At 50.0% G+C, this 27940-nt stretch overlaps 1 protein-coding gene across 2 annotated transcripts; it reads left to right on the top strand.

Moving 5' to 3' along the window:
- The first annotated feature begins 43 nt into the window (after positions 1 to 43).
- On the top strand, positions 44 to 27251 carry LOC308574445 (uncharacterized protein). 2 transcript variants are annotated; one of them, XM_081172270.1, is made up of 8 exons: positions 44 to 557; positions 20910 to 20969; positions 21537 to 21575; positions 21681 to 21755; positions 22600 to 22636; positions 23737 to 23786; positions 24293 to 24335; positions 25551 to 27251. In XM_081172270.1, exons 1-7 carry the CDS (start codon positions 59 to 61, stop codon positions 24319 to 24321), a joined length of 789 nt encoding a protein of 262 aa, XP_081028396.1. In that variant the 5' UTR covers positions 44 to 58; the 3' UTR covers positions 24322 to 24335; positions 25551 to 27251. The 2 variants fall into 2 exon arrangements, with proteins under 2 accessions (XP_081028396.1, XP_081028395.1); XM_081172269.1 differs by having other exon boundaries at positions 20907 to 20969.
- The last annotated feature ends 689 nt before the right edge of the window (positions 27252 to 27940 follow it).

Raw genomic sequence — 27940 nt, 5'->3', positions numbered from 1 at the left:
GCCGCTGAGCATGGGCAGAGCGCTTTGCCTTCCTCCTAAGCACCGCCAGGCAGCTGGCATGGCGTCGAGGGTCTGCTTGAGCTTCGTTGAGACCGCGGCAGGCAGGCAGGCGGTGCAGTCGCTGGCCGCTCCGAAACGGAGACTGGCGGTCTCGGGGCTGCGTCCAGAACCACGCTCTGACATCAGTGCAGGTGGCGGAGAGACCACCCCCAGCTCGCCCCTGCTCGCTCGCTCTCCCTCCCTCCGTCTGTCTGCCAGCGCCGCCTCCCCGGCTCCGCGCAGCTCGCCCCCCCCGCCTCCCTCCCTCTTTCTCAGCCGAGCCCAGCCATGCCCGAGCCCGTGGCACGCCCAGCCCCAGCCAGCCACGAGGGGACGCGGGCTTGAGCGCAGCAGCGCCCGAAGGAAAGGAGCCACCCTAACCCAGCCTGCCAGCCTCGCGCGCCGCCCTCGCCCTGCGATCGCCGCCTTCGTCGTCGGACCGGCCCCCCCTGCAGCCCAGTCTCGTCTCGCCCCGCCAGACGCCCTCGCGCCGCCTTCGCCCTCGCGCCGCCTGCCCGGTAAGCGGGGCCCCCGACGGGAAGGTAGCCACGTAGCGCAGCCTTTCGGCCCCCACTCCAGGAGACACCGGCCCGGCCGACGGCTGCCTGATGGGCTCCGTCGTCGCGAGCGTCGAAGACCCTCCCCGCCCAGCTCAGCCGGGCTGCTTCCAGGCGCCGCGGGAGACGTGACCGGGGTGCAAATGCCTCCCCCGGAGCCCCGCCCTAATCGTCCTCCCCTCGCACTCGACGGGTCTCTGCCCCGAGGAGCCGGACGGGTCCCGCTCGAGCCTTCTGCCCGTCGGCAGCCCTTCCAATTGTACACCAGCTCCCTCCCGTTCCTGGGCATAGCGCCCCGGGGCCTTCCCACCCACCCCCAGTCCGCGCCAGGCCAAAACTGTCCTGAGTGAGCAAGCATCCGACCTGGGGCGGCATGTGCTCCTAAATATGTTGCCCCCTTATCACCCCTTGGGATTTTGGGGGTCAAATCTGTAAAATAAATAAAAGAGACAGAGAGAGGGAATAACCAGGAGCGAGCCTCTGAGCATTCGCAGAGTGTCTCCCAGCATTAAGTGCAGCCCAACACTTTGGGCGCGGGAGAGAGACGGGCCAAGAGGGCGGCTTCTTTGGCAAGACTCTGCTCCGGCGCCCGGGCATCGCTCACACCCACCCTGCGCCCTCCTGCTGCGTGGTGGGGCTTGCGATGCCTGCTTTGGGTGCTCAGCGGGAGTTCCCGGGAGCTCAGTGTCATCGTCACCCTACCTTCGCCAGGCGCTCCCTCCCGCCTCCCCAGCTGCATCTCCCTCTCCTCCCCCCCTTCAACGCCCCACTTGTTGGCACCGCTGTGGCTCTTCTTGCACATGCCCCGCAGTCTGTCTGTCTTGCAAACCCGTCCATTGCGCGGCTGTGATTGGCCTTGCTGTTGCCGTGCCAACCACCTGCTAGCACGGCTCTTCTTTCCGTGGGTTGCCTAGTTACCAGTTATCTCCCCACATAAGTCTGGGGGGTTGTTTTGCCTTGACTAGTCGCTCCCCCCGCCCGCCCGCCCCGGCCAACCTCTACATTCTCCCCGCTCCCTCCCTGCTCGTGGATGGAATCCCATCTGACAGCTTGCAATTTCGCGCATTGTCCGCCTCCGCCCCCCCCCCCCGATCTATGCTCCCCCCCACCCCCAGTAAGCCGCTCAGCCGTGCGCCTGGATTCATCCTGCCACGACGACCGCCCGGCCCCCCAACCCCTCTCTCCTCATTCTTTTCTCTGGTAAACACAAATCCAGACTTGCATTCCAAACGCATTGCATTCCCCTTTGCGAGGCGACTTTTCTTGACTGTGGGATGATTCGGGCGTTTGGAAGGGGATTTAACGTGAACTACAGGAAGCCATTATGGTCGGGGTTGGGCGGGAGTGGGGGGGTAGACGGAGGAGAAACCTTGTTTATCTAGAACAACATGAGAAGAGAAACGATGGAGGTGGAGGAGAAAGAGGAGGGAGGTGTTTCGTGCTTTTTTCGGGGGGGGGGGTTGTCCCTCTGCAAAATACAGGCATAATTTTGCAGGAGGGAGGGATCTGTGGGAGGAGGGCCGAGGGAGGGGCGGCCGATCTGGTTTTTGCAACATGAAGAAATGTTTTCAAAGTGGTTCGAGACTTCCACGCAATTCCCTCCCTGTGCGCATGCGCCCTCCGGGCAGCCCCTCCTTGGCATCATCTGGCCTCCATCATCTGATGGAGGGAGGGGGCTCAGCTTTCTCTCTCCTAGCTTTTGAAAACAAAAACCAGCTGAATAAAGAGAGAGAGAGCGATGGAAGGGGGCGGGCTGCAATAAAAGGCAGAGTTAAAGGCTGTGGGGTGGGGGAGGCCAGGTGGATGCCTGCCTGCCTGAGATAATGCCATTGCAATGGAGACACATCTGATCTCTGACCGGGATGGGCTTTAGCTGCTGGGGAGCCACTCTCTGGAGATGCCCCGAAAGAGCCCCTGAGAGAGTCATGGTTGCCACCATTTTGTGGAGAAGAGGGAGGCTTGTCTTCTTTCTGGGGCTCACATTGCAATTAAGCAATTAAATGACTGGGTGAAATGTATGATAGCAATTTGTGAGTTATCAGATCTTTAAAAGATGTGAGGCCTTGAAATCAGAAGCGCTGATTTTCTAAAATCTGTATCCTAATAATCACCATATTTTTCCGTGTATAAGACAACCCATGTATAAGATGCCCCCTGTTTTTGGGGACTCCAAATTAAGAAAACACCCCTCAGCACTACCTGTGTATAAGACGAGCCCCAATTTTAAACCTATTTTTTTTGTTAAAAAAAAACCCCTAGTCTTATACACGGAAAAATACGGTATGTCTGTGCTGGCTTGCGTGTGGACATGATGTGAAGGAATAAGTTCCTGGAGGACAAAGCTATCAATGGCTTCTAGACATGGTGTCTGTGCTGTCTTCCATGGTCAGAGGCAGTAATTCTTCTACCAGTTACTGGAAACTGCAGGAGGGGAAAGTGTTCTTGTGGTTGCCTGCTTCCCTGAAGTAGTCAACCTGGTTGACTACTTTGAGAAGAGGATAGTAGACTAGATCAGTGTTTCCCAACCGGTGTTCCGCGGCACACGAGTGTGCCGTGAGACACCGGCTGGTGTGCCGCGAGATGCCTGGAGGGAGGCGGGCGAGTCGGGCGGCGAGAGGCGGGGCGGCGGCGGCGAGGAGAGGCCGCGCCTCCTGCTGCTGCCTGGCGCTCCTCCTCGCAGCCGGCAGCGCTGCCTGGGCGCCTCCGCGCGACTCTGCCTCGCTGGGTTTGGTCTCCCAGCAGAGACGAGTCACACGCGCCCCTCCCTCCCTCCCTCAGCCTGCGCGGAGGGAGAGCCAGAGAGAGGCATCGCTCCTGCGCGGCGGGAGAGGGAGCAGCCGGAGCGATGCCCCAAACGAAGGCATGGGACCGGAGGGGAAATCCTCCCGGCGTGACGCTGCGCGCTGACGTCACGGGGCGGGGCTTTAATGGTGGTGTGCCGCGAGATTTCTTTTCAATAAACAGGTGTGCCGTTGCCCAAAAACGTTTGGGAAACACTGGACTAGATGAACAATTGACCTGATCCAGCCAGCAATTCTGGCGTAGACGCAGAACTACTGCACTCTAGCTTCAATTTACTGGAATACACATCTGATATTTTTGGGCATGCTCAGTTGAAAGTATTATAAGCCATTTTGACTCTTTCAGTGACCTCAGATATTCCCCTGCAGTTTGAATGTAAATGGGAAAAGCCTCCCCATTCTCTCTGTGCTCACAAATCCTGCCTTAAGGGCACATTTGGGTATGAATAGGGTGAGTCTGTGACCTGGACCCAGGAATTAAGTGTTTATCATCAGAAAAGAATGTCCAGGTAAAGCCAGGCTGTCCATTAACAGGTTTCCTGCCAGACAGGATTCTGCTGTAGACTGCCCCTTCTGTGATGTCGAAATAAATTTTAAAAATTAAAAAATTGTCCAGTAGCACCCTAGAGACCAACTAAGTATGTATGGGGGCAGTGGTCTTGCGGTAAAGGTAAAGGGACCCCTGACCATTAGGTCCAGTCGTGACTGACTCTGGGGTTGTGGCGCTCATCTCGCTTTATTGGCTGAGGAAGCTGGTGTACAGCGCATGGAAACACCGTTTACCTTCCCGCAGGAGCGGTACCTATTTATCTACTTGCACTTTGACGTGCTTTCGAACTGCTAGGTTGGCAGGAGCAGGGACTGAGCAACGGGAGCTCACCCTGTCGCGGGGATTCGAACCGCCAACCTTCTGATCAGCAAGTCCTAGGCTCTGTGGTTTACAGTCTTGAGCTACAGGGTAGCAATTTCAAAAGTCTATATAAGGGCTTGCATACTACTGTTCTTGGTTCCTCCTCCCTCCTGTGTGTGGGAGTGAGCATCCTTTTGAAAGAAAATGGGAAAGCTTAAATGAGGGACAGTACACTATCTGAGATGACAGATGGAGAGATGAGAAGATGGACAGGGCCTACCAGCACTGATCCAGCTCTGTATTTCATTTATTTATATTCCACCTTTCTGCCATGGAGCTCAAAGGATCACTTGTGGGGCTCCCAGGAGGTCCCTCACCCAGGCACAGACCTGCCTTGGATCAGCTTAGCTTCAGCAAGGTTGTTCCATCATGTTCCTTCAGGCCAGATCCCAATTTTGGGGTACAGGAAAGAAAAACTTTCAGAGCAGCTGTTAGGAGGAGACATTAAACACACAACACAAGAGCCCTGAAAGTGTGTTGGAAGCGAGCTTGAGCTGGCAGGGTACAAAAACTGATTTAAATCAAATTTTCTATTCCTAGTTCCTAGTTCAGACACTTCATAAGCAAAATGTTAGATGCTGATTGCTCAATACAGTCGCTAAAACAAGCTGACTTTGAATTAAATGAAATCCTTACACTGCTTATGCAAAAAATTACGGAATATATGAAAACAGTTTTACCATTTTCGAAACAGAATGTGATACATTGCTTACTGCCAAACCGTAGTCTCCACTTCAGCAGATGCATGAGGCATAATCCTCAGGTACAGGAATATGGGGGTCAGAGGAAATGTAATGCAAAATGTACTTAATAGCCATTCATTTATAACTTGCAGGAATGCAAAATAAGTACAGTGACCCTTGACCACAGCTGTGATACATGATAAAATAATCTTTTAACGCACCTCTCCCGGTCTTAGCTTAGTCAGTCTTTGCTTTGATCTATATACAAAACGGAAGGTGGACTTCCTGTTTACACCTTGCCGCTTCGGTGCCAAATTGGTCCATCTTTTTCTTTTAACTTCAAATCTTAAAGCTTGACCTACTCACGGGTTGTTGTTTAATAGCCGAATTGTCCCAGGAAAAAAGGTCAGCGCTCTCCGGCAACAGCTGCGCGGCTTCACTCCACGGAAGTAGCGATCGACTCTCAGCACCGCGTCAAACCCCCGTTTTGCTCTGGAGCCCCTTGCAGGGTTCCCTTGCAAATTGGGAGCACGCTGAAGGTGCCCGCCGAGTCCCACGGTCACAGGCTTCACCCGCCTGTGGTTTTCGATAGGGTCCCTGCTTCGCCGCAGCGGCAAGACCCGATTTCCGAGGAGCAATTCCCTCAAGACTAGAGGGAATCCGCCATTGCCGATGGCGCCGCCTCCGGAAGTCCTGCATAATAACATTTGTGAGTCTTTAAGAACCGGTGCTCTTCGGGTGTCGCTGGACTACAGACCCCACCATCCTTCCTTGACCATTGACCATGCTGTCTGAGGCTGATGGAAGTTGGAGTCCAACAACATCTGGAGACCAGCCGCAGATGTTCCCTGCCCCTGTTTTAAGATTCTTTGGACTTGTCCACATTGGAGCATAATTTTGCTGTTAATCCGTTTCCCCCTGTTCTAATTAGACTCAGGTAGTTCACACCCACATGCATTTGGATTTGTACATGAGAAGCAACTTCAGTCCACACCAGTAGGTGTTCCCTTCTGTGTTTGTCCTTGCCTTCTAATTTGTTGACTCTGTTATGCTAGTTAAGTACTGACAGGGCATGTGCACAGGTAGCTGACCTGCGTACCTACCCTACACACACAAGGAGTGTGCAAAAGTATATGGTCAGGCAATTGTAAATTTGCTTGTGTAGTTTTCTTGTTTTGTGCAGATAAGAATAAACACACACACACACACACACACACACACACACACACACACACACACAAAGTCAGGAGCAGGTTAGCAATGTGTCAGTGAAGTTAACTCTTTACTCAAAGAAACCAAAACGGTACAGGCCTAGTGATCACAGCAACTCTTCCCAGTAGGTCTTGGCAGGGGCGTAGAAAGGGGGTGTGGTGGGAGCAAACTGCCCCAGGTGCCCTCAATGAGGGGGCGGGGTGACATTTGGCATGCCACCTGCCTGCCTGTGACTCCCAAGCCATTGGGGTAAGGGAAGGATTTGCACTGCTTTGCCAGTGGCATTCCCCCCTTCCCCCTTCGTTTTGACAGCTTGGGGGAGGCTTGGGAGTCGCAGGTGGGCGGCGCGCCGAATGTCTGCCATGGGAGGCTTGCTCCGCTCCCGGCTGCTGGGCGCGCACGCTGCTCCAGGCACCTGAGCAGCTATCCTGCACCTGGGAGGGCACCTTTCGTGCCACGCCCCCCTCAGGACCACACCTGGGCAGCACGGGCATATGCTCCTCCCCTGGGTCTTGGCCCTATGAAGCAATTGTGAGGACGGAAGGTCCTCTTATTTCCACTGCTCTCTAAGACTCCTTTTCCTTTGGGTCCTTCCCAAGCAATCTCAGGCTCCTTCATCTAGTCTCTTGTTGCTCTGCCTCTTCATTCCTCTACATTTTCTGGGAGACCAGGGAGGATGGGATCTGGTCGCAACAGGAGGGAGAGACTTCCTGGATTCTTCAGCAGCCTGCCTCACCTCTGTCTCCTGGCCCCCATTCCTCTCCTGCCTTTGAATCCGGACTGCTTTTTGCCCCAGCCTCTTCCTGAACCCTGTTACCTCTTCAGCTTTCAATGCTTCCTCCTCCCAGTTTTCTCCCTCTGACCACTCATCATTGTCCCACCACCAATCCCCTGGCTCTGAGCTTTCTTTCCCTGGGGATTCCCCTGGGGGGTTCCCAAGTTGGTGCCTCCCTCCATTCCTCTGCATCCAGCCAGTCCATCACAAACAAACAAACAAACAAACAAACAAACAAACAAACAAACAAACAGGCTGAGCTCTCACCTGGCCTTACTAGCATGGTGGAAAAGAAATGAAAGCAAATATATATATATAGAATATATATATATATATATATATATATATATATATATATATATATAGAAACCCAAAAGATAAAATCCAGTTAGAAAACCAAGGGGTCTATGAAATACCCTGCAAAGTCTGCCCAGCCACGTACATTGGACAAACAAACAGACGAATAAATGCACGTATCGCAGAACACAAGAATGCCGTCAAAAAAGAAGAAAAAACTTCCTCTCTTTACCAACACATGAAAGAAACAGGACACGAAATTAATTTTGCAGATTCCAAATTGCTCTTTAACATGGAACATCACCACAAGAGAATAATCATGGAAGCCATCGAGATAGAGAAACACCCTCACAACATGAACAAGCGTGACGACACGTCCCGCCTGCCAGACATCTGGAAATTAGCCCTCCCCACAAAAACCGACACCAGAACCAGAGGCACACAGAACGCCATCTCCAATCAACCACACCAGACCCAAACCCAGACCCTCTCCACAGATAAATTACAGACACCATCCAGTAGCCAAACCATAGTGGCACCTCCGGATGCTGCACCCCCCTGCAATCCCTACACAGATCTGGCTGGAACAGGGCACAAAACCACAGCTCGCCCCTATACACGAAGCCAAGCCAGAGCACAACTAAGTGCAGTACAGCCATCTTCTCAGAAAAACTCTTCACAAGCTCAAGAGGTCAAGACACGAAAGCTTTAGCAACTAATCCACACCTAATGACCCTCCTAAGTGGTACTCAGAATATCACTCAAGAAATCACTCAAGATATCCCTCAAGTAATTAAGGAACAAAAGAAGAAAAGGCACACTAACCTGGGAACTTCCTCTCTGCCCAGAACGTTGGAGGCTATACACCACACCCCCTCAACAGTATTTATAGGAACTCAAACACTGAGATCCTGCTCTGTTCTAGTAACAAGAAGCCGAAAGCACCAGCCTGAAGATGACGAGTGAGACCTCGTCGAAACGTCGCCTAGACACCCCAACTCTTACACGGGAAGACACCCGAAGACACCAAAACCTGCATATACATATATATATATATATACACACACACACACACACATTGAGATTGCTGCCCAATATATATAGTGTAGAATTTTTGAATGTGGTTTGCTTGTACAGTTTTCTGTTTTTGTGCAAATCTGAGGGATCGAAAGCAACCACCACCCCTCTATTTAAGAGCACACCACACCGTAAATAGTTACAAGTACAGCCAGAAAAGAAATGAAAGTGTTGTGGGAGTGGTAGGCATGGAAAAGGGAGCAGCAGAAAATGACAATTGATCCATCCACCCCAAAACACTGAAGCAAATCATCTGTGACCCTGAGTGGAACAGTTTGGAGCATGATTTCCCCCAATTTATCTGATTATCCTCATATTGGGTAAACTTGAATTTACAGCAGGAAAGCATCAAGGTTGGTGTGGTTTGAGGGTAACATCATGTTGATTACACAAATTAAATGGGAATTCAAGCACACAGTAAATTGTGGTGCAGACAAGCCCTTTAATGTTCTTGCTGCAACAGCAAACCCTCTGTAAATTATCAAAATAATGTCAATGTACATCTGCATATACTGTTTTGTTTGGCTTCAATTTGTGCCATGCTCTAATTAGATGGTAATTAGATGTTAAATTCATAAAACCTGTCTTTTATTTTGAACATTGATTTCTGAGTGCAGATGAATACATCAAGGAAGACAATTTATGTGCAGACTCAAATATCCAGAACTGCCTAGAAGTAAAGGCTAGAATTTATTGGGCCAAGAGTGGGTTTGGTTGGTAGGCAGAGTTATAAACATATATTTTGAGAAATGAGAAAATTGCAGCAATCAAGAAGCTAGTGGGAATTAAATGGATCTCCTAACTGAGCTCAGACAATTATCCTGGTGAGGATGATCTTAATCTACAGGATAGCATCTCCTGGAGCTAGGGACCACATCCGAGAACTTGCAATGATTTGGGAGCTTCTGGTCCACAGTAATGTAAGTTGAACATTATTCATCTTGCAGTGTTCATAACACTTGACCTTCAGAGGCTGAGATGTTTGCTTCTTTCCCCTGGTGCTTTCCTTACCTTGAAGAGAAGGTCTTTTGAATTTCATATGCTTGACTGAAAACAGAACCCATGGCTTCTGCTTTCAGGAATTCTAAGAGAATATGGTATGCTTTCTTATGTCCGTCCCCCCAATCTCAAACCTGGGGACTAGACTCTCCCACAATCATAGATGCATCAAAACAACAACAAAATAGGGATGCTTCTCTGCTCCTGTCCCCCAAAGTGAAAAATGTCACCCACTGCCTGAAATGGTGGGTGGTCTTACAAAGACTCCAAACTTCACCCTCATCAACGACCACAGTTAATCACAAACCGGGTGGCACTGATGATAATAGGATAGGGGGACTGTAAGTGTTAAGACGTTTCCGCTGCCCATATCTTTTTGCTGCCTCGGCACCTCTGTCTGCTACAAAAATTACAACAGAGAAGCCGAATCAAGGCCTTTTGAAGAAGTCTTAGCAAACCTATGGAAAGATGACAGGGGTTCACAAGCATTTCTTGCAGCAGGGTGTTCCACAATGTTGGGGCTTTAACTAAAAAGGCCCTGCTGCTTGCAGAGGCAAATGTGGCTTCTGTGCAAAGTGGAATCGGAAGCATCGTTTTTTGTCTGTAGGACTTACCGTGCAATCTGATTACTCGGAAGCAAGTCCCCCTGGGGGACTAGAACTAGAACAGGGCTTGCTCCTTATAAGTTCAGGAATGCAGTCGTCATTCTGGGGAAGTTTGTGTGGGAGGAGGCAGCTAGTGATGTTCTCCCTGATATCTGGATCCTCATCCAAGGCTGTTAATGTCTCAAGTGTCAAAAACAGCCCCTGGAACTGAGCCCAGAAACGAATGAATAGCTGGTGCAGCTGCTTTAAAATAAAAGAGGTGGTACAACAGAGACCTCCCATGAATTGTGGAGTGTTTCAGTTCAGGGTGTCAGCCAGCCAGCCAGCCACCCCCCTCCCAAGGAGCTCCATTCCACTCCCCCACCCCCTGCCTTGGCCCCAAGAGACATTCTTTGTCCACCACTGACCATGTTCAGTCCTCACTATTTGTTGTTGTGGAGGCAGGTTGCTCCTTTGGTCGTTTTTCCTATAGATTTTTTGTACCTCTGTAAACATTTGGGGTTTACACCCCTTGGCTATGGTCCTGTTGGCGCTCAGCAGCTGAGCTTTGCATGAGAGGGAGAGACGACTACATTGACTCCAGCCTGTCAACAGGCAAGCGGCAACATTTTGTGCTAGCTGGAGCTTTTGTTTACAAAGGCAAGCTCACATATTTAGATAATCAGGCGGAGGGAAAAACCACAATAATAAGGAACGTTCCTCTCTGCTCAAGCGAGCAAGAGAATCTTCTAGGCTCCAGGGCTGTTGCTAGGCCCTTAAAAGACTTGAGGCACAAGCCTGTGATTGAAATCTGCATGAAATCTGCATATGCTAATTTGCATGTCTACATGTAAATTAGGTCAGCTTTCAGAGAGCACCCTATGTAAGCAAGGTCAAATAATTTTTAAAGCTTAAAAAGGGGTGAGCCCGGTATGGCTCCCCTTTATCACACACACAGCCCAACAAGACAATGACAAAAATCCACCAGCAGCATATAAATTAATATGGCTAACCTGATCCAAAACACACACACACCCCACTCACACATGAAAACAAACACCACCACAGCCAATCACAAACGAACAACCACACCCTAGGCCAACCCCAACCTCTCTCACTACCAAAGGAATACAAGTGAACAGCAAAGAACCTACACAAGCAACGCTGACACAAAACCTCACATATATTAAGTAAAATAGAAACATCGTTACCCGACCCCCCCACCCTCCCCCCCACCTCTTTCCCCCTTTTCTTCCTAATGTCTCAACAAATGAAACTGATTTGTAAAAAATGTTACATGGGGGAAAAAACCGAGAAAGAGACATTGCACATACTTTTGTAAATCAAGAAAATATTTAATAAAAATACATTTTTTAAAAAAGTAGGGTGAGGATGGGGTAGGAGATCTGTGGAATGGTGCAAAAGACCCAGGGCTCCACCCACCCTCCGATGAAGGGCCACCCGTTTAAGAATGCTCCTGTGTGCTTTCTTCCGAGGTTGTTTTCCCCACAAAGGCAGCTAAGCCTTGCAAAAGTCACATCTAAGATACTTAGTGGTGGGTAATGGGCCAAGCTATGCTTTTGGGGGCCTGCCACATTCTGTCTTGCAATGTGCACTTCAGTCTGATGAACTGAACCCCCTCCATGCCCAGGAGAAGCATCTCCAAATGGATCTGGCAATTGTTCCAGGATAGGTTAGGACATGATCCCTTAGGGTAGTGGGAGGGAAGGAGGCATGGGTGGCCTGTCCCATCTCACCACCTGAGGCAAAATGAGACGGTGCCTCCTGATTTTGCGGGACTCTTGAAGCTACCACAGCTGCTACTCTTGGCTTCTCCAGCGATGGTGGGAGGTTGCTCCCCTGGAGGTGCCCCTTGGATTCTACCACCTGAGGCAGCAGCTTCAGTCTGCCCCATGGACAGGCCGATCCTGGGAGGGGGAGCCTGAGGGTCTTGACAGGTGGGAACAGGGGGCTTTCTGCAGCCTTCAAGCCTGTCAAGTCAAAACTGGGATGGCAAAATGCCCCCTAAAAGCCAGCATCCGATATTTAAGAGCCAGTCCTTTTGTGCAGAATGGACAACAAACTAGCACTGATGTTTCTGGTGGTGCCTGTGACTTTTCCACTCTGAATTATCATCCAAGGTGTTTTATTCTTATTTCTTCCTTGTGGCACTAAAAAAAGGTAAAAAGGTAAAGGACCCTTGGACTGTTAAGTCCAGTCAAAGGCGACTATGGGGTTGTGGCGCTCATCTCACTTTCAGGCTGAGGGAACTGGCGTTTGTCCACAGACAGCTTTCCAGGTCATGTGGCCAGCATGACTAAACCACTTCTGGTGCAATGGAACACGGTGACGGAAACCAGAGTGCAGAGAAACGTGGTTTACCTTCCCGCCACTGTGGTACCTCTTTATCTACTTGCATTGGCGTGCTTTTGAATTGCCAGGTTGGCAGGAGCTGGGGAAGAGCAACAGGCACTCACTCCATCGCAGGGATTTGAACCGCCAACCTTCCAATCAGCAAGCCCAAGAGGCTCAGTGGTTTAGACCACAGCGCCACCCGCACCTTATTGCAAACCACTGCTGCTCCTTTTCTTTATGGCATTTGCACTGGTGGTTGGGGTGTTGTGCTTTCCCCCACTCCACTGCTCCTGCAGCCGGGCTTGACCGCAAGCCAAGGGGTCTCTCTCTTTCTGTCTTTCTCTCTCACTCCACCTGCCAGGAATGCATTCATGTGGCGGGAAGCACTTGTCAGGCACAGTGCAGGCCGGGTTCAGAATCTCTGGAGCAGAAGACTGAAAAAACCTCCCTCACACTAGAAGCCTGATTGATGTTGAAGCAAAGTGACATCGCTGCCTGTGTTCACACATGCACCCCCCTTTCCCCCTTGAGGCAGCTAAGCTGTGCAGGCAAGACTCAAGGGCAGTACCATGATTTTAACCAGGTTTGATCTTTGGTAGATGCCTCCAGGCCCCTTAACAAGAACAGGAAGCTGTGATGTTAGCAGGGGCTGGGTGGCTTTGGGAAGACGATGGGCAACATTGACATTCTCTCCTTTGCTGAGCTGCAGAGATGAATTTCCACTCTTCTTAGGGTGCAGAAAATGCAGGGTTTGGGCTCTGCCTGTTTTAAGGGGCGGATGAAGAAAAGGGCGTGATGTGCTTGAGGCAGAGAAACTCTTCTCTAAAGGGGTTGGTTTGGGGGAGATCTGTGACAGACGAACTGCCAAAAGTCTGTCTGTTCCTTGGGGTTGGGTGTTGGTGTTTGTATTTGGGGAAAACCGGACCCTTGCCACCTGGATGCTTCTTTTTAACCGGGGTTCACATAATCTGTGGACAGAGAGCTGACCTCCATTTTTGCCTTGCCTTCTTCTACACCCTGAAAAATCAGATAGGAAGGAAAAGTGACGCCTACAGCCAATGAGTCAACAACAAATCCTGAAGTTGGGTCGTCCAGATTGGTTTAGGAGGGAGGAGGGGAGGCAGGCAGGCAAACTGAGAGTGGGGGCGGGGAGTGTATCTGTGTGACTAGGCAGCAGAACTTGCAGAAACCATCATGAAAAGCTACAGACTGAGGTGCAGGATTAGCTTGGCTGCCTCTGCTGTGCACCGGGGGTAACTTAAAAGCAAAAGGTAAAGGTGAATGTTTGTGCAATCCTAAAAGTCCATTTTCTGATGCATGTTTTAAAGAAGACTGAGATGAGATGAATGTCCTCATTTATCTGATAAAATCCCTCCCTTCCGATTAAAATCCAACGCTAGGTATGTTGCCCTCTAGCCTGGTGGGCAGATTTTGTGTGTGGCTGAAATATATGATTATATATCATATAACCGAGTAAACACAGAATGAAGAGCCCATTTTCAAAGGATGGAGTCCATGGTGTTCTGACTGGGCTGCCCTGCACCCTCAAAAGGACTGAGGCTGCTATTTACACTCACCTTTATGCTGAGGTCCCTGAATGGGAGCAGGTGCTCACCTTGGACTCAGGTGTGTGCCCTTGTGTATGTGCAGTCATGAATGGTCAAGTGTGGGGGTGGGCAACCTCAGACCTTGTGCAATGCCATAAGGCAGACTGAAGGGACTTCCTCAGTTGGGGATTTTGGAAGATGGCCCCCAGCTGTTCCCCTTTCGTCTCCCCATCACCACCACCATTCTGGTCTGTTGCCATGCGACCTACCTGGGCTCCCTTTTTCAGCCTTTTGTCTCAGGTCAGGAGCAGTGGAGGATGACACCCCTTCACTAATTACCAGTCCAGATGGTGTCTGGACCAGAGAAAGACGTCATCTTGTTTTGGGCTGGCCCTGTGTGTTCTTCAGTTCCCCACCCACCCTGGCCTCCTCTCTCTTGGTGCCAGTGACCCAGCAGTGCAGCTTCGAATGCTGCTGACCAGTAGATGCTTATCAAAGGTCTTTGCTTTACTGCTTTGGAGCATTTTTGCAAACTTTTGCTGAGTATTTGCTTTGTGGTTGAGCAAGCAGCTGCCTGATTAGCACATGAAATCCATGCTCGCGTACTAAAGCGTGCATGGATATATTTGCATATGTAAATTCCCTAAATGTGAAAAGCCTGTGTTAAGTTTTGTATTCCATTAATCTCTTTCTTCGCATGAATGATGGAACTATTAGCCAGCAAAACAAAAGCACCCCAAATATTTCTCCAGCTGGATTACATGCATCAGCTGCAGGAGGAGGAGGCGGCCATACTGTGGTCTTTGCTTGCTGCGTGCCAGATCCTGCCATAGGGCTGGGGCAGCATGTGGAGGCCGGCAGCCCTTTCCTTGACACCTGTGGCTGGCTCAACAAAGTGGTGGCTGGTGCCCCACCCCTACCCTCTTCTCTCCTGCAGGAGGGTCCTTGCATGTGGGAGAGGAAATGGCTTGTGTGGAAAGATGCCCTTTCTGTAGCACGCTGGGTGCAGGAAGCTGGGAGCAAGTCCCTTGGCATGGGGAACTTTCTGAGACACACCAGGAAGAAGCTTGGTTTTGCCTGGCTGATCATTACTTGAGGGGAAGATTTCCTCAATGACAAGCTTTGCCATGGGGTCCTCTTGGTCAGAGGGAGGCTATCAGTGGCTTCTAGTCATGAGGGTTCTATGCTGTCTCCATCTACTGGTCAGGATCCCACAGTACCCCTCCATCTCCATCCTGGAGAGGAATCCTGGGAGAGGTCTCGTGGATTGCATGGTTACCGTATTTTTCGCTCTATAACACGCACCCGACCATAACACGCACATAGTTTTTAGAGGAGGAAAATCCGTAGGTATGCCACCCGTAGGCATTCCCTCCATAACACGCACAGACATTTCCCCTTACTTTCTAGGAGGAAAAAAGTGAGTGCTATGGTGCAAAAAATATGGTAATTTTTTAAGAAGAGGAGAGGCCCAGTTCATGCTGAGGACTGCAGCTGAGCAGGCAACACTGAACAGGCAGAGTATCTATCTCACTCTTTGATCTTGCTCAAAGGCCGCTTTATGTCTGGCCATTAGGAGGAGGGAGAAATCACAAAAGAAAACGGCTTGTTGCATGATAGATCTGCTAAATGATGCATTAGTCCCCAGATCGACTGCTGTCCTCAAGGCAGAGACTACTGGATGGACAATTTAGACAGCAGAATAATAGCAGTAGGAACAGAGCACACTTGACTCACTGGGTAGTTCTCATTGTGGCTTGATCTTGGCTCTTGCCATTTATGAGGTTACCCAAGGGACTTCCACAGGAAAGTTGGATGCTTTAAATAAAATCCCTGATCCTTTTCATGGGTGACTTATTGCACAGGATTCCCTTGGCACACTTGACTAATCTCGGGGATCAAGGATGGCTGGAGAAGTGCTTGCCTTGCTGCAGAAAGGGCTGAGTGGAGCAAGAGAACCAGACTCTGGTGGGGAGCCTTCCAGACTGGGCTCTGCTCAGCCTTGAAGCCAAGAACAGCTCCCTGCTCCCCAGGCTGAGAGAAGGTCTCTCCAGGTGCAGCAGCAGAAAGCAGACTCCCAGCAGAACATGCCCATATTGCAGACAGGAGGTCCTTGGGGCTCCTCTTGCTGTGCAGAATGAAACCCCGCTCACCAACACTGGCAAGGACACCTATGTTATTACCATCCCCGGAGCAGGCTGCTGCTGTTCCTCCCATGCAATGCAGCTGGTGGCAAGCTCTGGCTCAGGGACATGTTTACAAAGGGAACAGATTCCAGCCACTTGCCCAGCTCAGTGGCTGCCCTTCAAGGTACAGCAGGCAGACCCAAATCTGGCGTTGCAGCATTTGGACAGGTGGCATCCAGCTGGCAGCCCCTGCTGAACTGTTAGGCTTTGCTAGGAAGTGTTTCCACAGCTCTCTCTGCCTCCTTCCCACCCGTTTTACAGCTTCCAGTGGTCACTTGCTGAGATGCTGTGCCTGGGTGTGGAAAAACACACACCCCATACCTGGAAAGGGCTGCCCTGAATCATTTTATACAATTTAAACACGATTTGTATTTTATCTTTACAATCTTCCATAAATTGTTATCGTTCTATGTTTCACGTTGATGAAACGAAACACAACAACAGCAAACAAAACAGGAAAGTCATTCTAGAGCAGGGGTCAGCAAACTTTTTCAGCAGGGGGGCAGTCCACTTTCCCTCAGACCTTGGGGGGGGGGGGAACCTATATTTTGGAAGAAAAAAATAATGAACGAATTCCTATGCCCCACAAATAACCCAGAGATGCATTTTAAATAAAAGCACACATTCTACTCATGTAAAAACACCAGGCAGGCCCCACAAATAACCCAGGGATGCATTTTAAATAAAAGCACACATTCTACTCATGTAAAAACACACTGATTCCTGGACCGTCCGCGGGCAGGATTTAGAAGGCAATTGAGCCGGATCCGGCCCCCAGGCCTTAATTTGCCTACCCGTATTCTAGAGGGTCTTTACAATGATAAACCTATTTGCAAAATATAGGGAACCACTTAGTTAAAACAATACTGCATTAATAAATTAATATTTCCCCCATCTAATTTTAATAATTTTCAGTTACTTCTAAGACAGCCTTCCCAATATTTCATTATTGCACGACAGTATTCAATGTGTACTGAGCATCCAATAAGTTTGCCATTCTATTGCACAACTTCTTGTAATATGATATTGTCTGCATTAATATTCTCTGCCAGAGTCCTTGTTCCCATTCGGTGGTTGTTGAGAGGTCTGATCACAGGTGAACCTAGCTGAGTTGTCTAGCATGTCCCTAAGCAACAGCCACCACTGCCACATCCTCTGGTGACAAATGCATCAAATCATTTCAGGGGCTATCTTCCATGTGCTTGTCACATGCATCCCTGAGGGCAACTGGTTTGCTCCTCTGTGGCCCTGGCTGTGACTCTCAGTGCAAGAGGAGGCTTGGGGGAAGGCTTGGGGCGGGGCAGCAGAGTCAGTGGTCAGGCAGAAGGACCCTCTACGCTCCAGGCATCCCAGTGCCTGTTCTGTAGCTGGAGAGGGAGGGAGGTTGCTGGTTGGGCCTTGGATGCTGCATCCATGGCTTTTGAGGCTTAGCTCAGTGGCTCTGTCCAGCTCCCAGGAAGAAGTTCATAGGTGGGGACCTGCTTCTTCTTTGCCTGTAGCCCTTTCTGCTCTGGGGTGGAGTATTGGTAAGCCAGGCAGGATGTGTGCTGCAGGTCATGAAATGAAGTCCCCTACGGACTCCTTACCTGCCCAGCAAAGGAAGCGCCACATTGCCGAAGAGAAACGTCACACACAGGCTCATGGTGCATTGTGATTATCTTTCTTATTTATTTATATATAGCCATACAGCTTAATTACCAAGGTGGATTCTACATTCAAGGCGGCAAGGAGGGAATGCTGTGTATGCTCAGAGGCACACTGCCTCTCAGTTGCAGACCTGGCATGAAATGCTGGTGTGTGTGTGTGTGTGTGTGTGTGTGTGTGTGTGTGTTGTGGCTGGGCAATGTGTTCCAGCTGCATTATATTTTTGTGGTGACATTTGGGGGTAGACCAGAGATTCTTTCACAGCTTTCCTCCCAACACAAATAGCAGATGGTGCTTTTGGTATTTTTTGCCAACACCATGACAGAGAGGGAAAGGGCTGAAGTCCTGGTCATGGCTGTAGCGCTCCTTATCCCCAGTGATAAAAGAACTACAGTCATACTTTGGAAGTCGAACGGAATCTTTTCCGGAAGTCCATTCGACTTCCAAAACTTTCGAAAACCAAAGTGCGACTTCTGATTGGTTGTGGAAGCCCCATTGGACATTCGAGTTCCAAAGAATGTTTGCAAACTGGAACTCTCACTTCCGGGTTTGTGTTATTCAGGAGCCAAAATGTCCGAGTACCAAGGTGTTAAGGATTCAAGGTACGACTGTATTATTTTTTAAAACAACAACAACCCCACAGACACGTTAAAAGTAGTTTGGCCCTGAGTAATCTGCAGGATGGAACACAAGGTTTGGCTACCTGAAGGGCACTTGAGAGAACTATACACCCTTTGAGTGGCAGTGCTCCAAGGTACGAGTTTGCTGGGTGCTTTCTGACCTGTGAAGAAAGACTCCATTGACTGATGGCTCTGGTGCTTCTGTTAACCTCAGCCATAAGTTACCAAGGCAGCAAATGGGGCTCTGTTTGCAGACAGGGACAGCATCTATCCTTCATACAATAAAGGGCAATCCCATATTCAGGACAACTTCCCAGGATCAGCACCAGTGTGAAATTTTGTTGCACAGAGTTGGGCCTGGATTACAGATGGGGGAGAAATAGATCCAGAACCTCATAGGTAAATCTCCCTTCCCATTGGTGCACCAGCTGTGACCCTATCTAGAACTGTTGGGCTTTGTCACCTTTATTCATGCATCATAGACTGCTGCAATACACTTTATCTGAGGCTGTCTTTGAATATGGTTCAGAAACCAAAACTGGTACAGGATGCAGGTTGGGTGGGACATATAATGGGACATATGATGCCTATATTGCACCAGTTATCAGGCCACCAGTATGTTTCCTGTTGGATGGATTTTAGAGGATAGGAGAGGATATTTAGTTGCTTATTTATCATCCTGCTTTTCACTTCTGCAAATACTTATTTCAGCAGAGTTAAAAATCACCATCCATGTGCAGCTTATCTTTAGAAGCTTCGGAGGCAAGGTTGTGCAACCTTCTAAAAAGAATTGTTATGTTATCCCTGGGGTGCTTAGGCAGACTTGGACCATCTCCCATCTGAGTTCCCTCTTCACAAAGAAATCACTTTCAGGCCTGTTTTAGGCAAAGAAGAAAATATAAAGTTTACTCAAGCCAAAAGACGTGCCAGATAGATACAGTGATGAAAATCAGGCAGGCAATTAATAATAATTTAAAGTTACAAGAGCCCATTGTTCAGCTCAAAAATGGTGTGTGTTCTTTGGAGAGAGCTTGCTGGCAACCTATCCCATTGTAAGTAAGAAGAAGATTGTGCGCAGTGAGAGGAAGAAGAATATTAAGTTTTCTATTGTTCCCTTTCCACTACAAAGAGGTTATGTGACATCATACCCCCGTTGTGACTCTCTAGCAATTACACAGTTGTGGTCTTGGCTGCACATTTCCCCACATTCCCAGCCCATTTCAAGATATTTAAAGCCCTAAATGTTTGGGTTCAGATGGTTTTAGGGACTGCTCCCACCAATGCAATGCAGCCTGTACTTTTAAGATCTGTTTTGGACGACCTCTTGAGATGCTCACCTATGAACACAATTAGATTGGCAGACACACAGAATAAAGCCCTTTTGGCAATGCCTCCCCCACCAAATTATGGATTGTCAGCCTGTGACAAGGCAAGCCTATTTGCTTTTTGGTTTTAAACAGGCTTTAAAGGCTCATGTTTTGTGCTGTTGTTCTGCTACTCTGTATATTTTAAGTGATATTTTAAGAGTTTGGCTTTAAAGGGCTTTGAGCCACCGACCTTCAAGCCCATTTGGAGGGTGACATGTGCTGCTCCTGGGCAGTGAGTGGGCAGCTGCTCTGGAAAAGATGGGAGGCAACTGCCAAGGGAATTTAGTAGAGATCTTCCCACTGTGGGGGATGTCACAGGATTCCTGGTCCAACACAAAATGGGCCCAATGAGTTGCAACAGGGTTGTGTGGGAATGTTGTGGGTAACGGGAGAGGATATATTGATTAATATAATCCTTCCTAACTTGCGCTAGCAAGTTTCTTTATACAGTTTCTTTATACAGCAAGAAGCTGGTTGCAGACTCATGTGAGTCTCTTAAGACAATAAGCAATTCAATCTGGCTTGCCCAGATTGGATATGTTCCTGGTAAGATCCCATGAATCCCTCCTAAAAGAATAAAGACCCAACAGTCTTATTCATAAGTAACAAAAAGAAGTTTTCCTCATGATCAGGCAGAGCACAATGTGATCCCTGAAGGCAGGCTTTAGGCTTAAAGTTACAAATATGTACAAACAGGTTTACCCCAAATGGGAGATAACCAAGGTCTGCTGGCTGACAGCCAGCAGTACAGTCCAGGTGAATCAGGCAGGATGAAAAAGAAGGGAGGTGGCTACGTGACTTGGTCTTTTACTAGGTCTGGAAAGGTCCAGTGGTGGAGCAACATGCTGCAGCCCCCGGAGCGGAGAACAGTCGGGGGCATGGCTGGCGCGCATCCTGGGGGTGTGGCATGTATCCCGGGGTTGTGCGTCCCGGAGGGGTGGCCGCAATGGCACCCTTTCCCCAATGGTACCCAATGGAAGGTCATGCCCACCTACTAGTCACATGCAAAAGGAAGGATGCTCCAGCCAGGTGTAACAGGAAGTTCAACTGGCTGGACCAACATTCCCCATGCATGTTCACTCTAGGCAAACAGGAAATGTTGTGCTTGACTGCTCCAAAGGATTACATCCCACAGGTTGGAGGGTGGGCTGACTTGCTGCAGTGCTAACTGTCCTGTTGCCACACATCTCCCATTGGCCCTTCCTTGGTCTGACCGCCTGCTCCCCCTTTCTGCTTTCTCTCTTCTTCCTCAGCAGCCATGGAAACGGGGCTGATCTTTCTCTGCTCTCTGCTGGTTCCAGTGATGCTGGTGGACGGTAGGTAGCAGTCTTGGATGGGTGGGGAGAACGGGTCTCATGAAAACAGCTGCCCCAACCCACTGCTCTCTGCTTGAGGTTGCTGCCAGTGCCATCCCTGGAGAGTGAGGGGCCACCTGATGAAGAGACTCTTCAAGAGAACAGGGCAAGGCACTCGGGAGAGGTCTTTGCCTCTTGAGCCTTTAGGAGCACACACAGGTTCATTCTGCCACTGTTTCTCTGTGTGATGAAAGCATTGAGGTGAAGCATTATCTCCTCGGGTGACTCGGGTATTTGTACTATTGAATTAATTTTCGTGGGTATGTAATCAGGCTTTCAAAGCTAAAACACCTGCAAAGCATTCACTTACAGAAATAAATCCTCTTGATATCTCTCCCGCTCCATTGGCTACTCCCTAAGCCCCAGGTAGCAAAAGCCCCAGTTTCTCTGCCCAGAAAATGCACACACACACACACACACACACACACACACACACACACACACATACATATTGGGGGAAATGGATTCTCATGTATTTTGCTGTGGACGGATTCATATTCATGGGGCTCTTCTGTTTTTTATTTCCAGTGACTGATCAAGAGAAGGAAAAAGACCCCTTTAACTATGGTGAGCATCTTTAAGCACCCTTTCCTGTGTGGTGTGTTTCTGGGCATTGCGACCTGTTTGCAAACGCAGCAGCGGGCAGCATCTTCCTTTTCTCTCCCCCTCCAGACTACCAGACCCTTCGGATCGGTGGCTTGGTTTTCGCTGTGGTCTTCTTCACTGTGGGGATCCTCCTTATACTGAGTGAGTCTGCAAATTTCTCTGCGGCCCTCCCGTTTGGTAGAGTGAGGCAGCCTCCTCAGGCGGCAGAGTGAAAGGCGTCATTAAAAGGCAACAAGCTGTCAGCTTATTAATGGGCTATTGCTGCATATTGTGTAATCTCAAGGAGGGGAAGGCAGACAGACCTCTGGGATTTTCTGCCTCTGGTGCCAAAATCATTTGGCCACCCTTGGCTGCTGTGTGATTTGGCTTGTGGGCGCCAAATCTACTGCACCTCAAGCAGCAAAATGGCTTGGCCTGAACAGCGCCGCCTAAATTTGCCGCGAGTGACAGGGCTGCTCTGAATATGAAAAGTTGCCGTCAGTCTAAAACACTGGCCCGAAGCCCAAGATGTGTGGTGACATATGTGGAGGACGCTGAGGCCCCGCCTGGGTGGCACCTCTTCCCTCTCCCCTCCTCCCATGCAGTACCTTCAGTTCCTCTACTACAGCCTAAATGAAACCTGCCTACTCAGGAGGCAGCTTCAGAGCCTCCCATCCCAGCTGTGGCTCTCTTCTTTTCTCTCATCTCTCTTGGGTAGCAAGAACAGGAGAGGAGTGGTTTGGTTCCTGCTCCTGCAGACAGAGGATGAGCTGTTGCTCAGCTAATGAGCTCCGAATGTTCTCACCAGTTTCCAGAGACCCAAGAATTCCTTCACCATGGGATGAAGTGGGCTGCAGCAGCAGCACGGAGATAGCCTGCCACTGAGGAGGGCTCTGGTGGGAACTATGCCCAGTGATGCTTTGGAGGGACATCTGCCCAATTTCCAGAGGCAACCCTTTGTTGTGGTTCTGGTTCCACGTTCATGGCATGCTCTTTCTTTTCCTAGGCAGAAGATGTAGGTGCAGTTTCAACCAAAAGCCAAGGTATGTGGCAGCATGGAGGATCCTCGGGTTCCGTCTGGGTGACACCTCTCTCCTCAGCCCCTTCCCCACCCCCATCCATTCATTACTCCTATGAAACTTGAAATACCATGACATCCTATTCCAGGGAGCAAGGGCCACAGTGGCTGCAACCTTCTAGTTGGATTCCTCCAGCTTAGATCAAGTGTGTGTTTTTTGACTGAAATAAAAGCAGCCTTGGAAGGAGTAGCTGAGAGAAGAACTTTTGATCTCTCTGCTCAAAATTCCAGACACACCAACTTCTCTTCCTTTTCCACCTCAGCCTGCAAGACTGTTTTTCTTGCATTGGCAACTACAGGCCAGCATGTCACATCCAGTTTAGACCCAGGGAGCAAAGTTAAAAGCATCCTTGTACTTTCCCTTAAGACATTTGGGGAAGAAACCATAACTCATTCTGTTCGAGCATCTGTGTTGCATGCAGAAAGTCTGTGGTTCATTTCCAGGTAGGGCTAGAAGATGGGATAAGCCCCTGCCTGAAATCTTGGACAGCTGCGGCCAGTTAGTGTAGCCAATACCACGCTTGGGAGACCAGAGAGCCAGTGTGGTGTAGTGGTTAAGAGCAGTGGACTCGTAATCTGGTGAACCGGGTTTGATTCCCCGCTCCTCCACCTGCAGCTGCTGGGTGCCCTTGGGCCAGTCACACTTCTTTGAGGTCTCTCAGCCTCACTCACCTCACAGAGTTTTTGTTGTGGGGGAGGAAGGGAAAGGGGAATGTTAGCCGCTTTGAGACTCCTTAGGGTAGTGATAAAGCGGGATATCAAATCCAAACCAATGGTCTGACTCTGTATAAAGGTAGCTTCAGGTGTCTCTGTAGGAGTTGCCTTGACAGCTGATGGCCTTGAGATTCAGGCAGGCTGAGATGGGAAGTGTCTCTCTTAGGTGTCTTTAAATTGTAAATGTACTGTAATTATAGATTCCCAAGATGGAAAAATACATGAGAACAGTCTTTCCAGAACTGTGGCCAGAAACACCAGCCATTCATGGGCCCCTGCCTGCTCCCCTAATCCCAGCTGGGGCACGAGGCAATTTGGCCATTCCACTGCACTCTCTGTCTCTCTTTGCAGGGCTCCTGGAGATGAGGAGGCACAGGGGGAGAATTTGATTGCCTCAAATGGTAAGGGCCTTTCATATTTGCTGTGCAGAAGCTTCCTGAGGGTCCCTCCTCCTTCTGCGTGGGGAAGAGCCTCCTGGCACCTGATCAAGGGCGCTTTTGAAGGAGTGCTTCAGATACGCTCTGAATTCCTGACTCTGCCTGCAGTCTGCTCAAATGTTTCTTTTGTGCATAGAAGTCTTGGCTGCAAGAGGAAGCAGCCAGGATGCTTTGTGTGACAGCAGTGCTGGTTTGCAGAAGCAGAAAGACCACTTTAACTGCATGGCCAATTTTCTAGGAACTCTTGGTTGAATGCGAAATAGTTTCTCCCTGCCTGGCATTTGGGACGTCTTCAAAAACTCTCTTGTCCCTTTTGTCTGGCAGTGGGAGGTGCCAGACCAAAAGGAGTGGGTGGTCAGATATTGTGTTCCGACATAGCAGCTTACTTGAGTGCTCCTTACAAGGAGAAAATGTACATGGAGGAGTCAGGGACATTTTTCAGATGGTCTTTTTTCTTTTCTTTTCTGCAGCAACAGGAGCACAGAAAGCAGAGAACTGAACAGAAATTACGAGGTGAGCTTTCCAGAGAGGAAGTGAGTGCTGTGTGGCATTGCATGGGGTGGCAATACCAATGGGGTGGACTGAAGCTTGGGCAGAAGGCTGACCCATCCACACCGCTTCACCGTATTTCTGTTCTGTGGAATGTGGCTACAGTGATTTGAGAATTGGAGAGGGCTTCTGGCTTCTTTCCCCAGTTTTGGCTACATGAGGGCAGCATCTCTTGAGGGTGGGCTTCTTTTGTTTCTTCTCTTGCTCGTTTCTTTTTTCTTGCATTTATACTGAAACAAACAAAACCAGCGACACCCCAGGGTTTTCTATGGATACCCATTTGCTGTGATTCAGCAGTAAAATGTCAGTTTCTCTGGGGGAAATGCCTGGACAATAAAGGGAAACACATGGACATGGAGCTGTGCCTGGAAAGGGCTGTGCAAAAGGAAGTCTGGATGAATCCTTAGAGTCAAGGCTTGAAACCTTCCTGAGCTGGGAAATAACAAACACTAATTACAGCTTCTCCTTTTCCAGTGGGCTCTTGCCCTGTCTCCCAACTCTGCCAATTAAAGCAGAAAAAAATGAAATGGGGGTGCAAATATTTCAGTATTCCTCCCACACTGGAGTTGCATCAACCCCCACCTCCCCCCATGACCCTTTCCCAGAGACTGCTGGGTGGAGCGGGGGGGGGGGGCAGGAGGAGCCTTGGATGAACAGCAAGGAGGAAGCCCCAGTTCCAGGAGCTGGAACATGTTCCTTTTGAGCTCCTTATGGAGGCCTGATCTAAGCCCCAGTAGTGGCTGCAGATTTCTGCCTTTGCAAAGCCTGATTTCTGTGTTGAATGTTGTCCCTCTCAAAGGCAGAGACACACTCACATGCAGATGGTATTTTCCTTGAACTTGGGTTCCCCCCTCCTGCCAAGTTGTTTGAGCGACTGATAGTTGTGAATGCAAAATTCCTGGCAGCCGGCCAAGAAATGGCCTTGCAGGCTGTTGCAAGCAGAGGTGTGTGGGAGCCACAGGCGGCTGCCTGCCGCTTCTTCTCCTAATGTGTGTCTTTAAGATAAACGAGCAGATGCAATCTCTTGATCTTGAACCACGCAAGTCAGACACAACCAGCATGTGCAATCTGGGCCCCTTCCTAGAAAGGCAGCGTGTCCTCCCCCTTGTGCTCCACCGCCAGCAAAGCTGAAATTTCCAGGCTGCCATCCCTCCTTTCCTTCCTTTTTTTCTCCTGTAGATCTAGAGACCAGACAACGGACAAGCGGACCTCAGATGCAAACAATGTGAAGAGAGGCTGAGGCGAAGGACCTGCCTGGGTCCTTGCAGGGAGATGCTGCCAGCTCTGTGTCCATGTTGGGCTGTGTCCTGGAACATCGGTTCTCTCTTAAAAAACTCCCCCACCCCCAACTACTGCCAATACTGTCCACCTGTGTAATGTTAATCCGTGGTGACCGTTGCCTCCAGTTCGATGTTGTCGTGTGAGTCTGTTTCTCTTCACTTCCCTCATGCTGTTTTGACGTGATGCTCCATCCCTGGAGAGTGAGAAAGGAGGTTCCTTCAGCCTGTGCAATATCCCCATAGGGTAACTTCTCTTCCTTGTACCTTTCCATGACCTCAGATGCTGGCCAAAGCAATGAAGTGGGGCTGGGGGAGAGAAGAGGGTGCAGGAATCTGGCCCAGGATATTTATGCATATAATGTGCAGTGTTCAGCCATAAGAGCAGCTCACTTTCTCTTTCCAGCCCTGCCCCCCTCGGTCCCCTTCCCCTCGCCATAAGAAAAATGCTGTGTCCTCTCTCGCCTCCAACCAATACTCAGCAAGGCCAATGAGGAGGAGCCCCCTGCCCATGCCACTGTGATGCCAACCTGAGGGAAGATGCCAGTGTCTTCTGGTGAAGCAGAAGGAGGCAGAAAAGGGAGCTATTTCTGTGCCAGGGGTGAGGGGAGAGCTCTCATTTCCCAACTCCACACGTGACTAGGAGAGGAAGATGTCAGCAACAGCACTGCCTCGCTTACCTGGGAGTGCTGCCTCTGCAAATCTCTGCCCTCCAGCCCCCTCCAGCCATGCCACTGTGTGGGGAGATCGCAGAGTTTCCAGGTTTCTTCTGCAAAGCCTTGGAAGGGTGACACCCTCACTTCACACAGGCTTGTCTGGAGCCATGGTGTGCAATTGCTCCTGGTCTCAGGGCCAAAACGGCACCAAAAGGCAGGAGCATTTTTTGCAGAGCTCAGCCTCCTCCACCCCATCGCTGCCCCATCAATTTGTCACCACCAGGTTGTCTTTCCACAATGCTTTACGCAGCCACATGTGCAAATTCAGCTGTTAAATTTGTTCCAATGCTAGGTTGAGCCCCTGCCCCCATGACCGATTCAAGTCAGCTCCATGCCATTGGAAGGAGGGAATCCCTCTCCTCTGCCTTGTCTGGGACAGTGAGGATTTGCAAAGGGATTTGGCCCCTGTCTCAGTCAGCACAGTTTAGCCCCAGGAGGATCACTCTCTGCCCGGCCCAGCCAACTTTTGGTTTCCGACCTTGATGGACTTAGGCCACTGGGAATGCCTGTGCAGGGCAGTGCGAATGCTGTGCTTGGGGCCACCTGCCTCCCACCCAGGTGGCCTCATCTCCTGCTCACACCAATGAGTGAGTGGGCCACCCTGCTCTGCCCCCTCCACCAGTGTTTGCTGTGTGTACACCACCAGTCGTCTGCTGCCATGTGCCTCTCCGTTGTGTCTGTAGTGTGCAGTTGGTAACAGCCATTTAACACACCTGGTAGAAAGCCATCCAGCTGTAAAAGTGTTGTAACTCTGAAAGCCAAACCCACTGTTGTGTCTTCATCTGAAATAGGCAACCCTGCTGTGCTGCTGTGATAAAGGACTTGCATTTTTGTGTTGTGTCCCAAAACCCACATGAGAAGAGGAATAAAATATCATTTCTATTTCAGTGGCTCTGGCTTCTCTCTGTGGGCTTTAGCTGTCCTACCTGCCCTTGCTCTCTGTGGGAGCTGCTGGTCTCGCCCAGGCCTTCCATGTGTGAGCTCTGCTGTGACTAGAAGGTGCCTGGCCCTCATTCCTCCCCACACCAGTGGTGGACCTTGGGCTTTCAAATTCCAGCTGTGCCCTGTGCAATGCCAAAATTTGGTGGCCTCCTGCCTCTCACCTTACATTCCACATCATAGTTGCGGCCCCTGTGAGGCACTTTGCATTGCAACCAAAGTGGTTGCACTCACTCCCCTAAATCGACCTCTGCTAACACCCTCAACACTTGCCCTGCCTAGGGTACTTCCTGCCCAGTGCCCAGATGGGCCCCCTCTCTCCCCAATAAAGTAAGAAAAAGCTGAGAGGCAGAACTGCTTTGCAGAAGTTGCAGCCCCCCTCCATTCACTCTGTCAAACCCGGCACAACATCCAGGTATTTGCCACAGAGCCTAGGACTTGCCGATCAGAAGGTCGGCGGTTCGAATCCCCGCAACGGGGTGAGCTCCCATTGCTCAGTCCCTGCTCCTGCCAACCTAGCAGTTCGAAAGCACGTCAAAGTGCAAGTAGATAAATAGGTACCGCTCCAGCGGGAAGGTAAACGGCATTTCCATGCACTGCTCTGGTTCGCCAGAGGTGGCTTAGTCATGCTGGCCAC

This window comes from Podarcis bocagei, assembly GCF_964188305.1.
Source record: "Podarcis bocagei genome assembly, chromosome: 15".
In the NCBI taxonomy this organism is placed as follows: Eukaryota; Metazoa; Chordata; class Lepidosauria; order Squamata; family Lacertidae; genus Podarcis; species Podarcis bocagei.
The sequence above is the reverse complement of the archived record's forward strand: the minus strand, read 5'-3'. Positions and strand labels throughout refer to the sequence as shown.

What these genes read in the sequence shown, in the direction of transcription:
- LOC308574445 (XM_081172269.1), top strand. Translation starts at nt 59, where the DNA reads ATGGCGTCGAGGGTCTGCTTGAGCTTCGTTGAGACCGCGGCAGGCAGG. An exon ending in AAAAGACCCCTTTAACTATG is followed by an intron (nt 21,576 to 21,680) that starts GTGAGCATCTTT and finishes CTCCCCCTCCAG; the next exon opens with ACTACCAGACCCTTCGGATC. An exon ending in GGGGATCCTCCTTATACTGA is followed by an intron (nt 21,756 to 22,599) that starts GTGAGTCTGCAA and finishes TTCTTTTCCTAG; the next exon opens with GCAGAAGATGTAGGTGCAGT.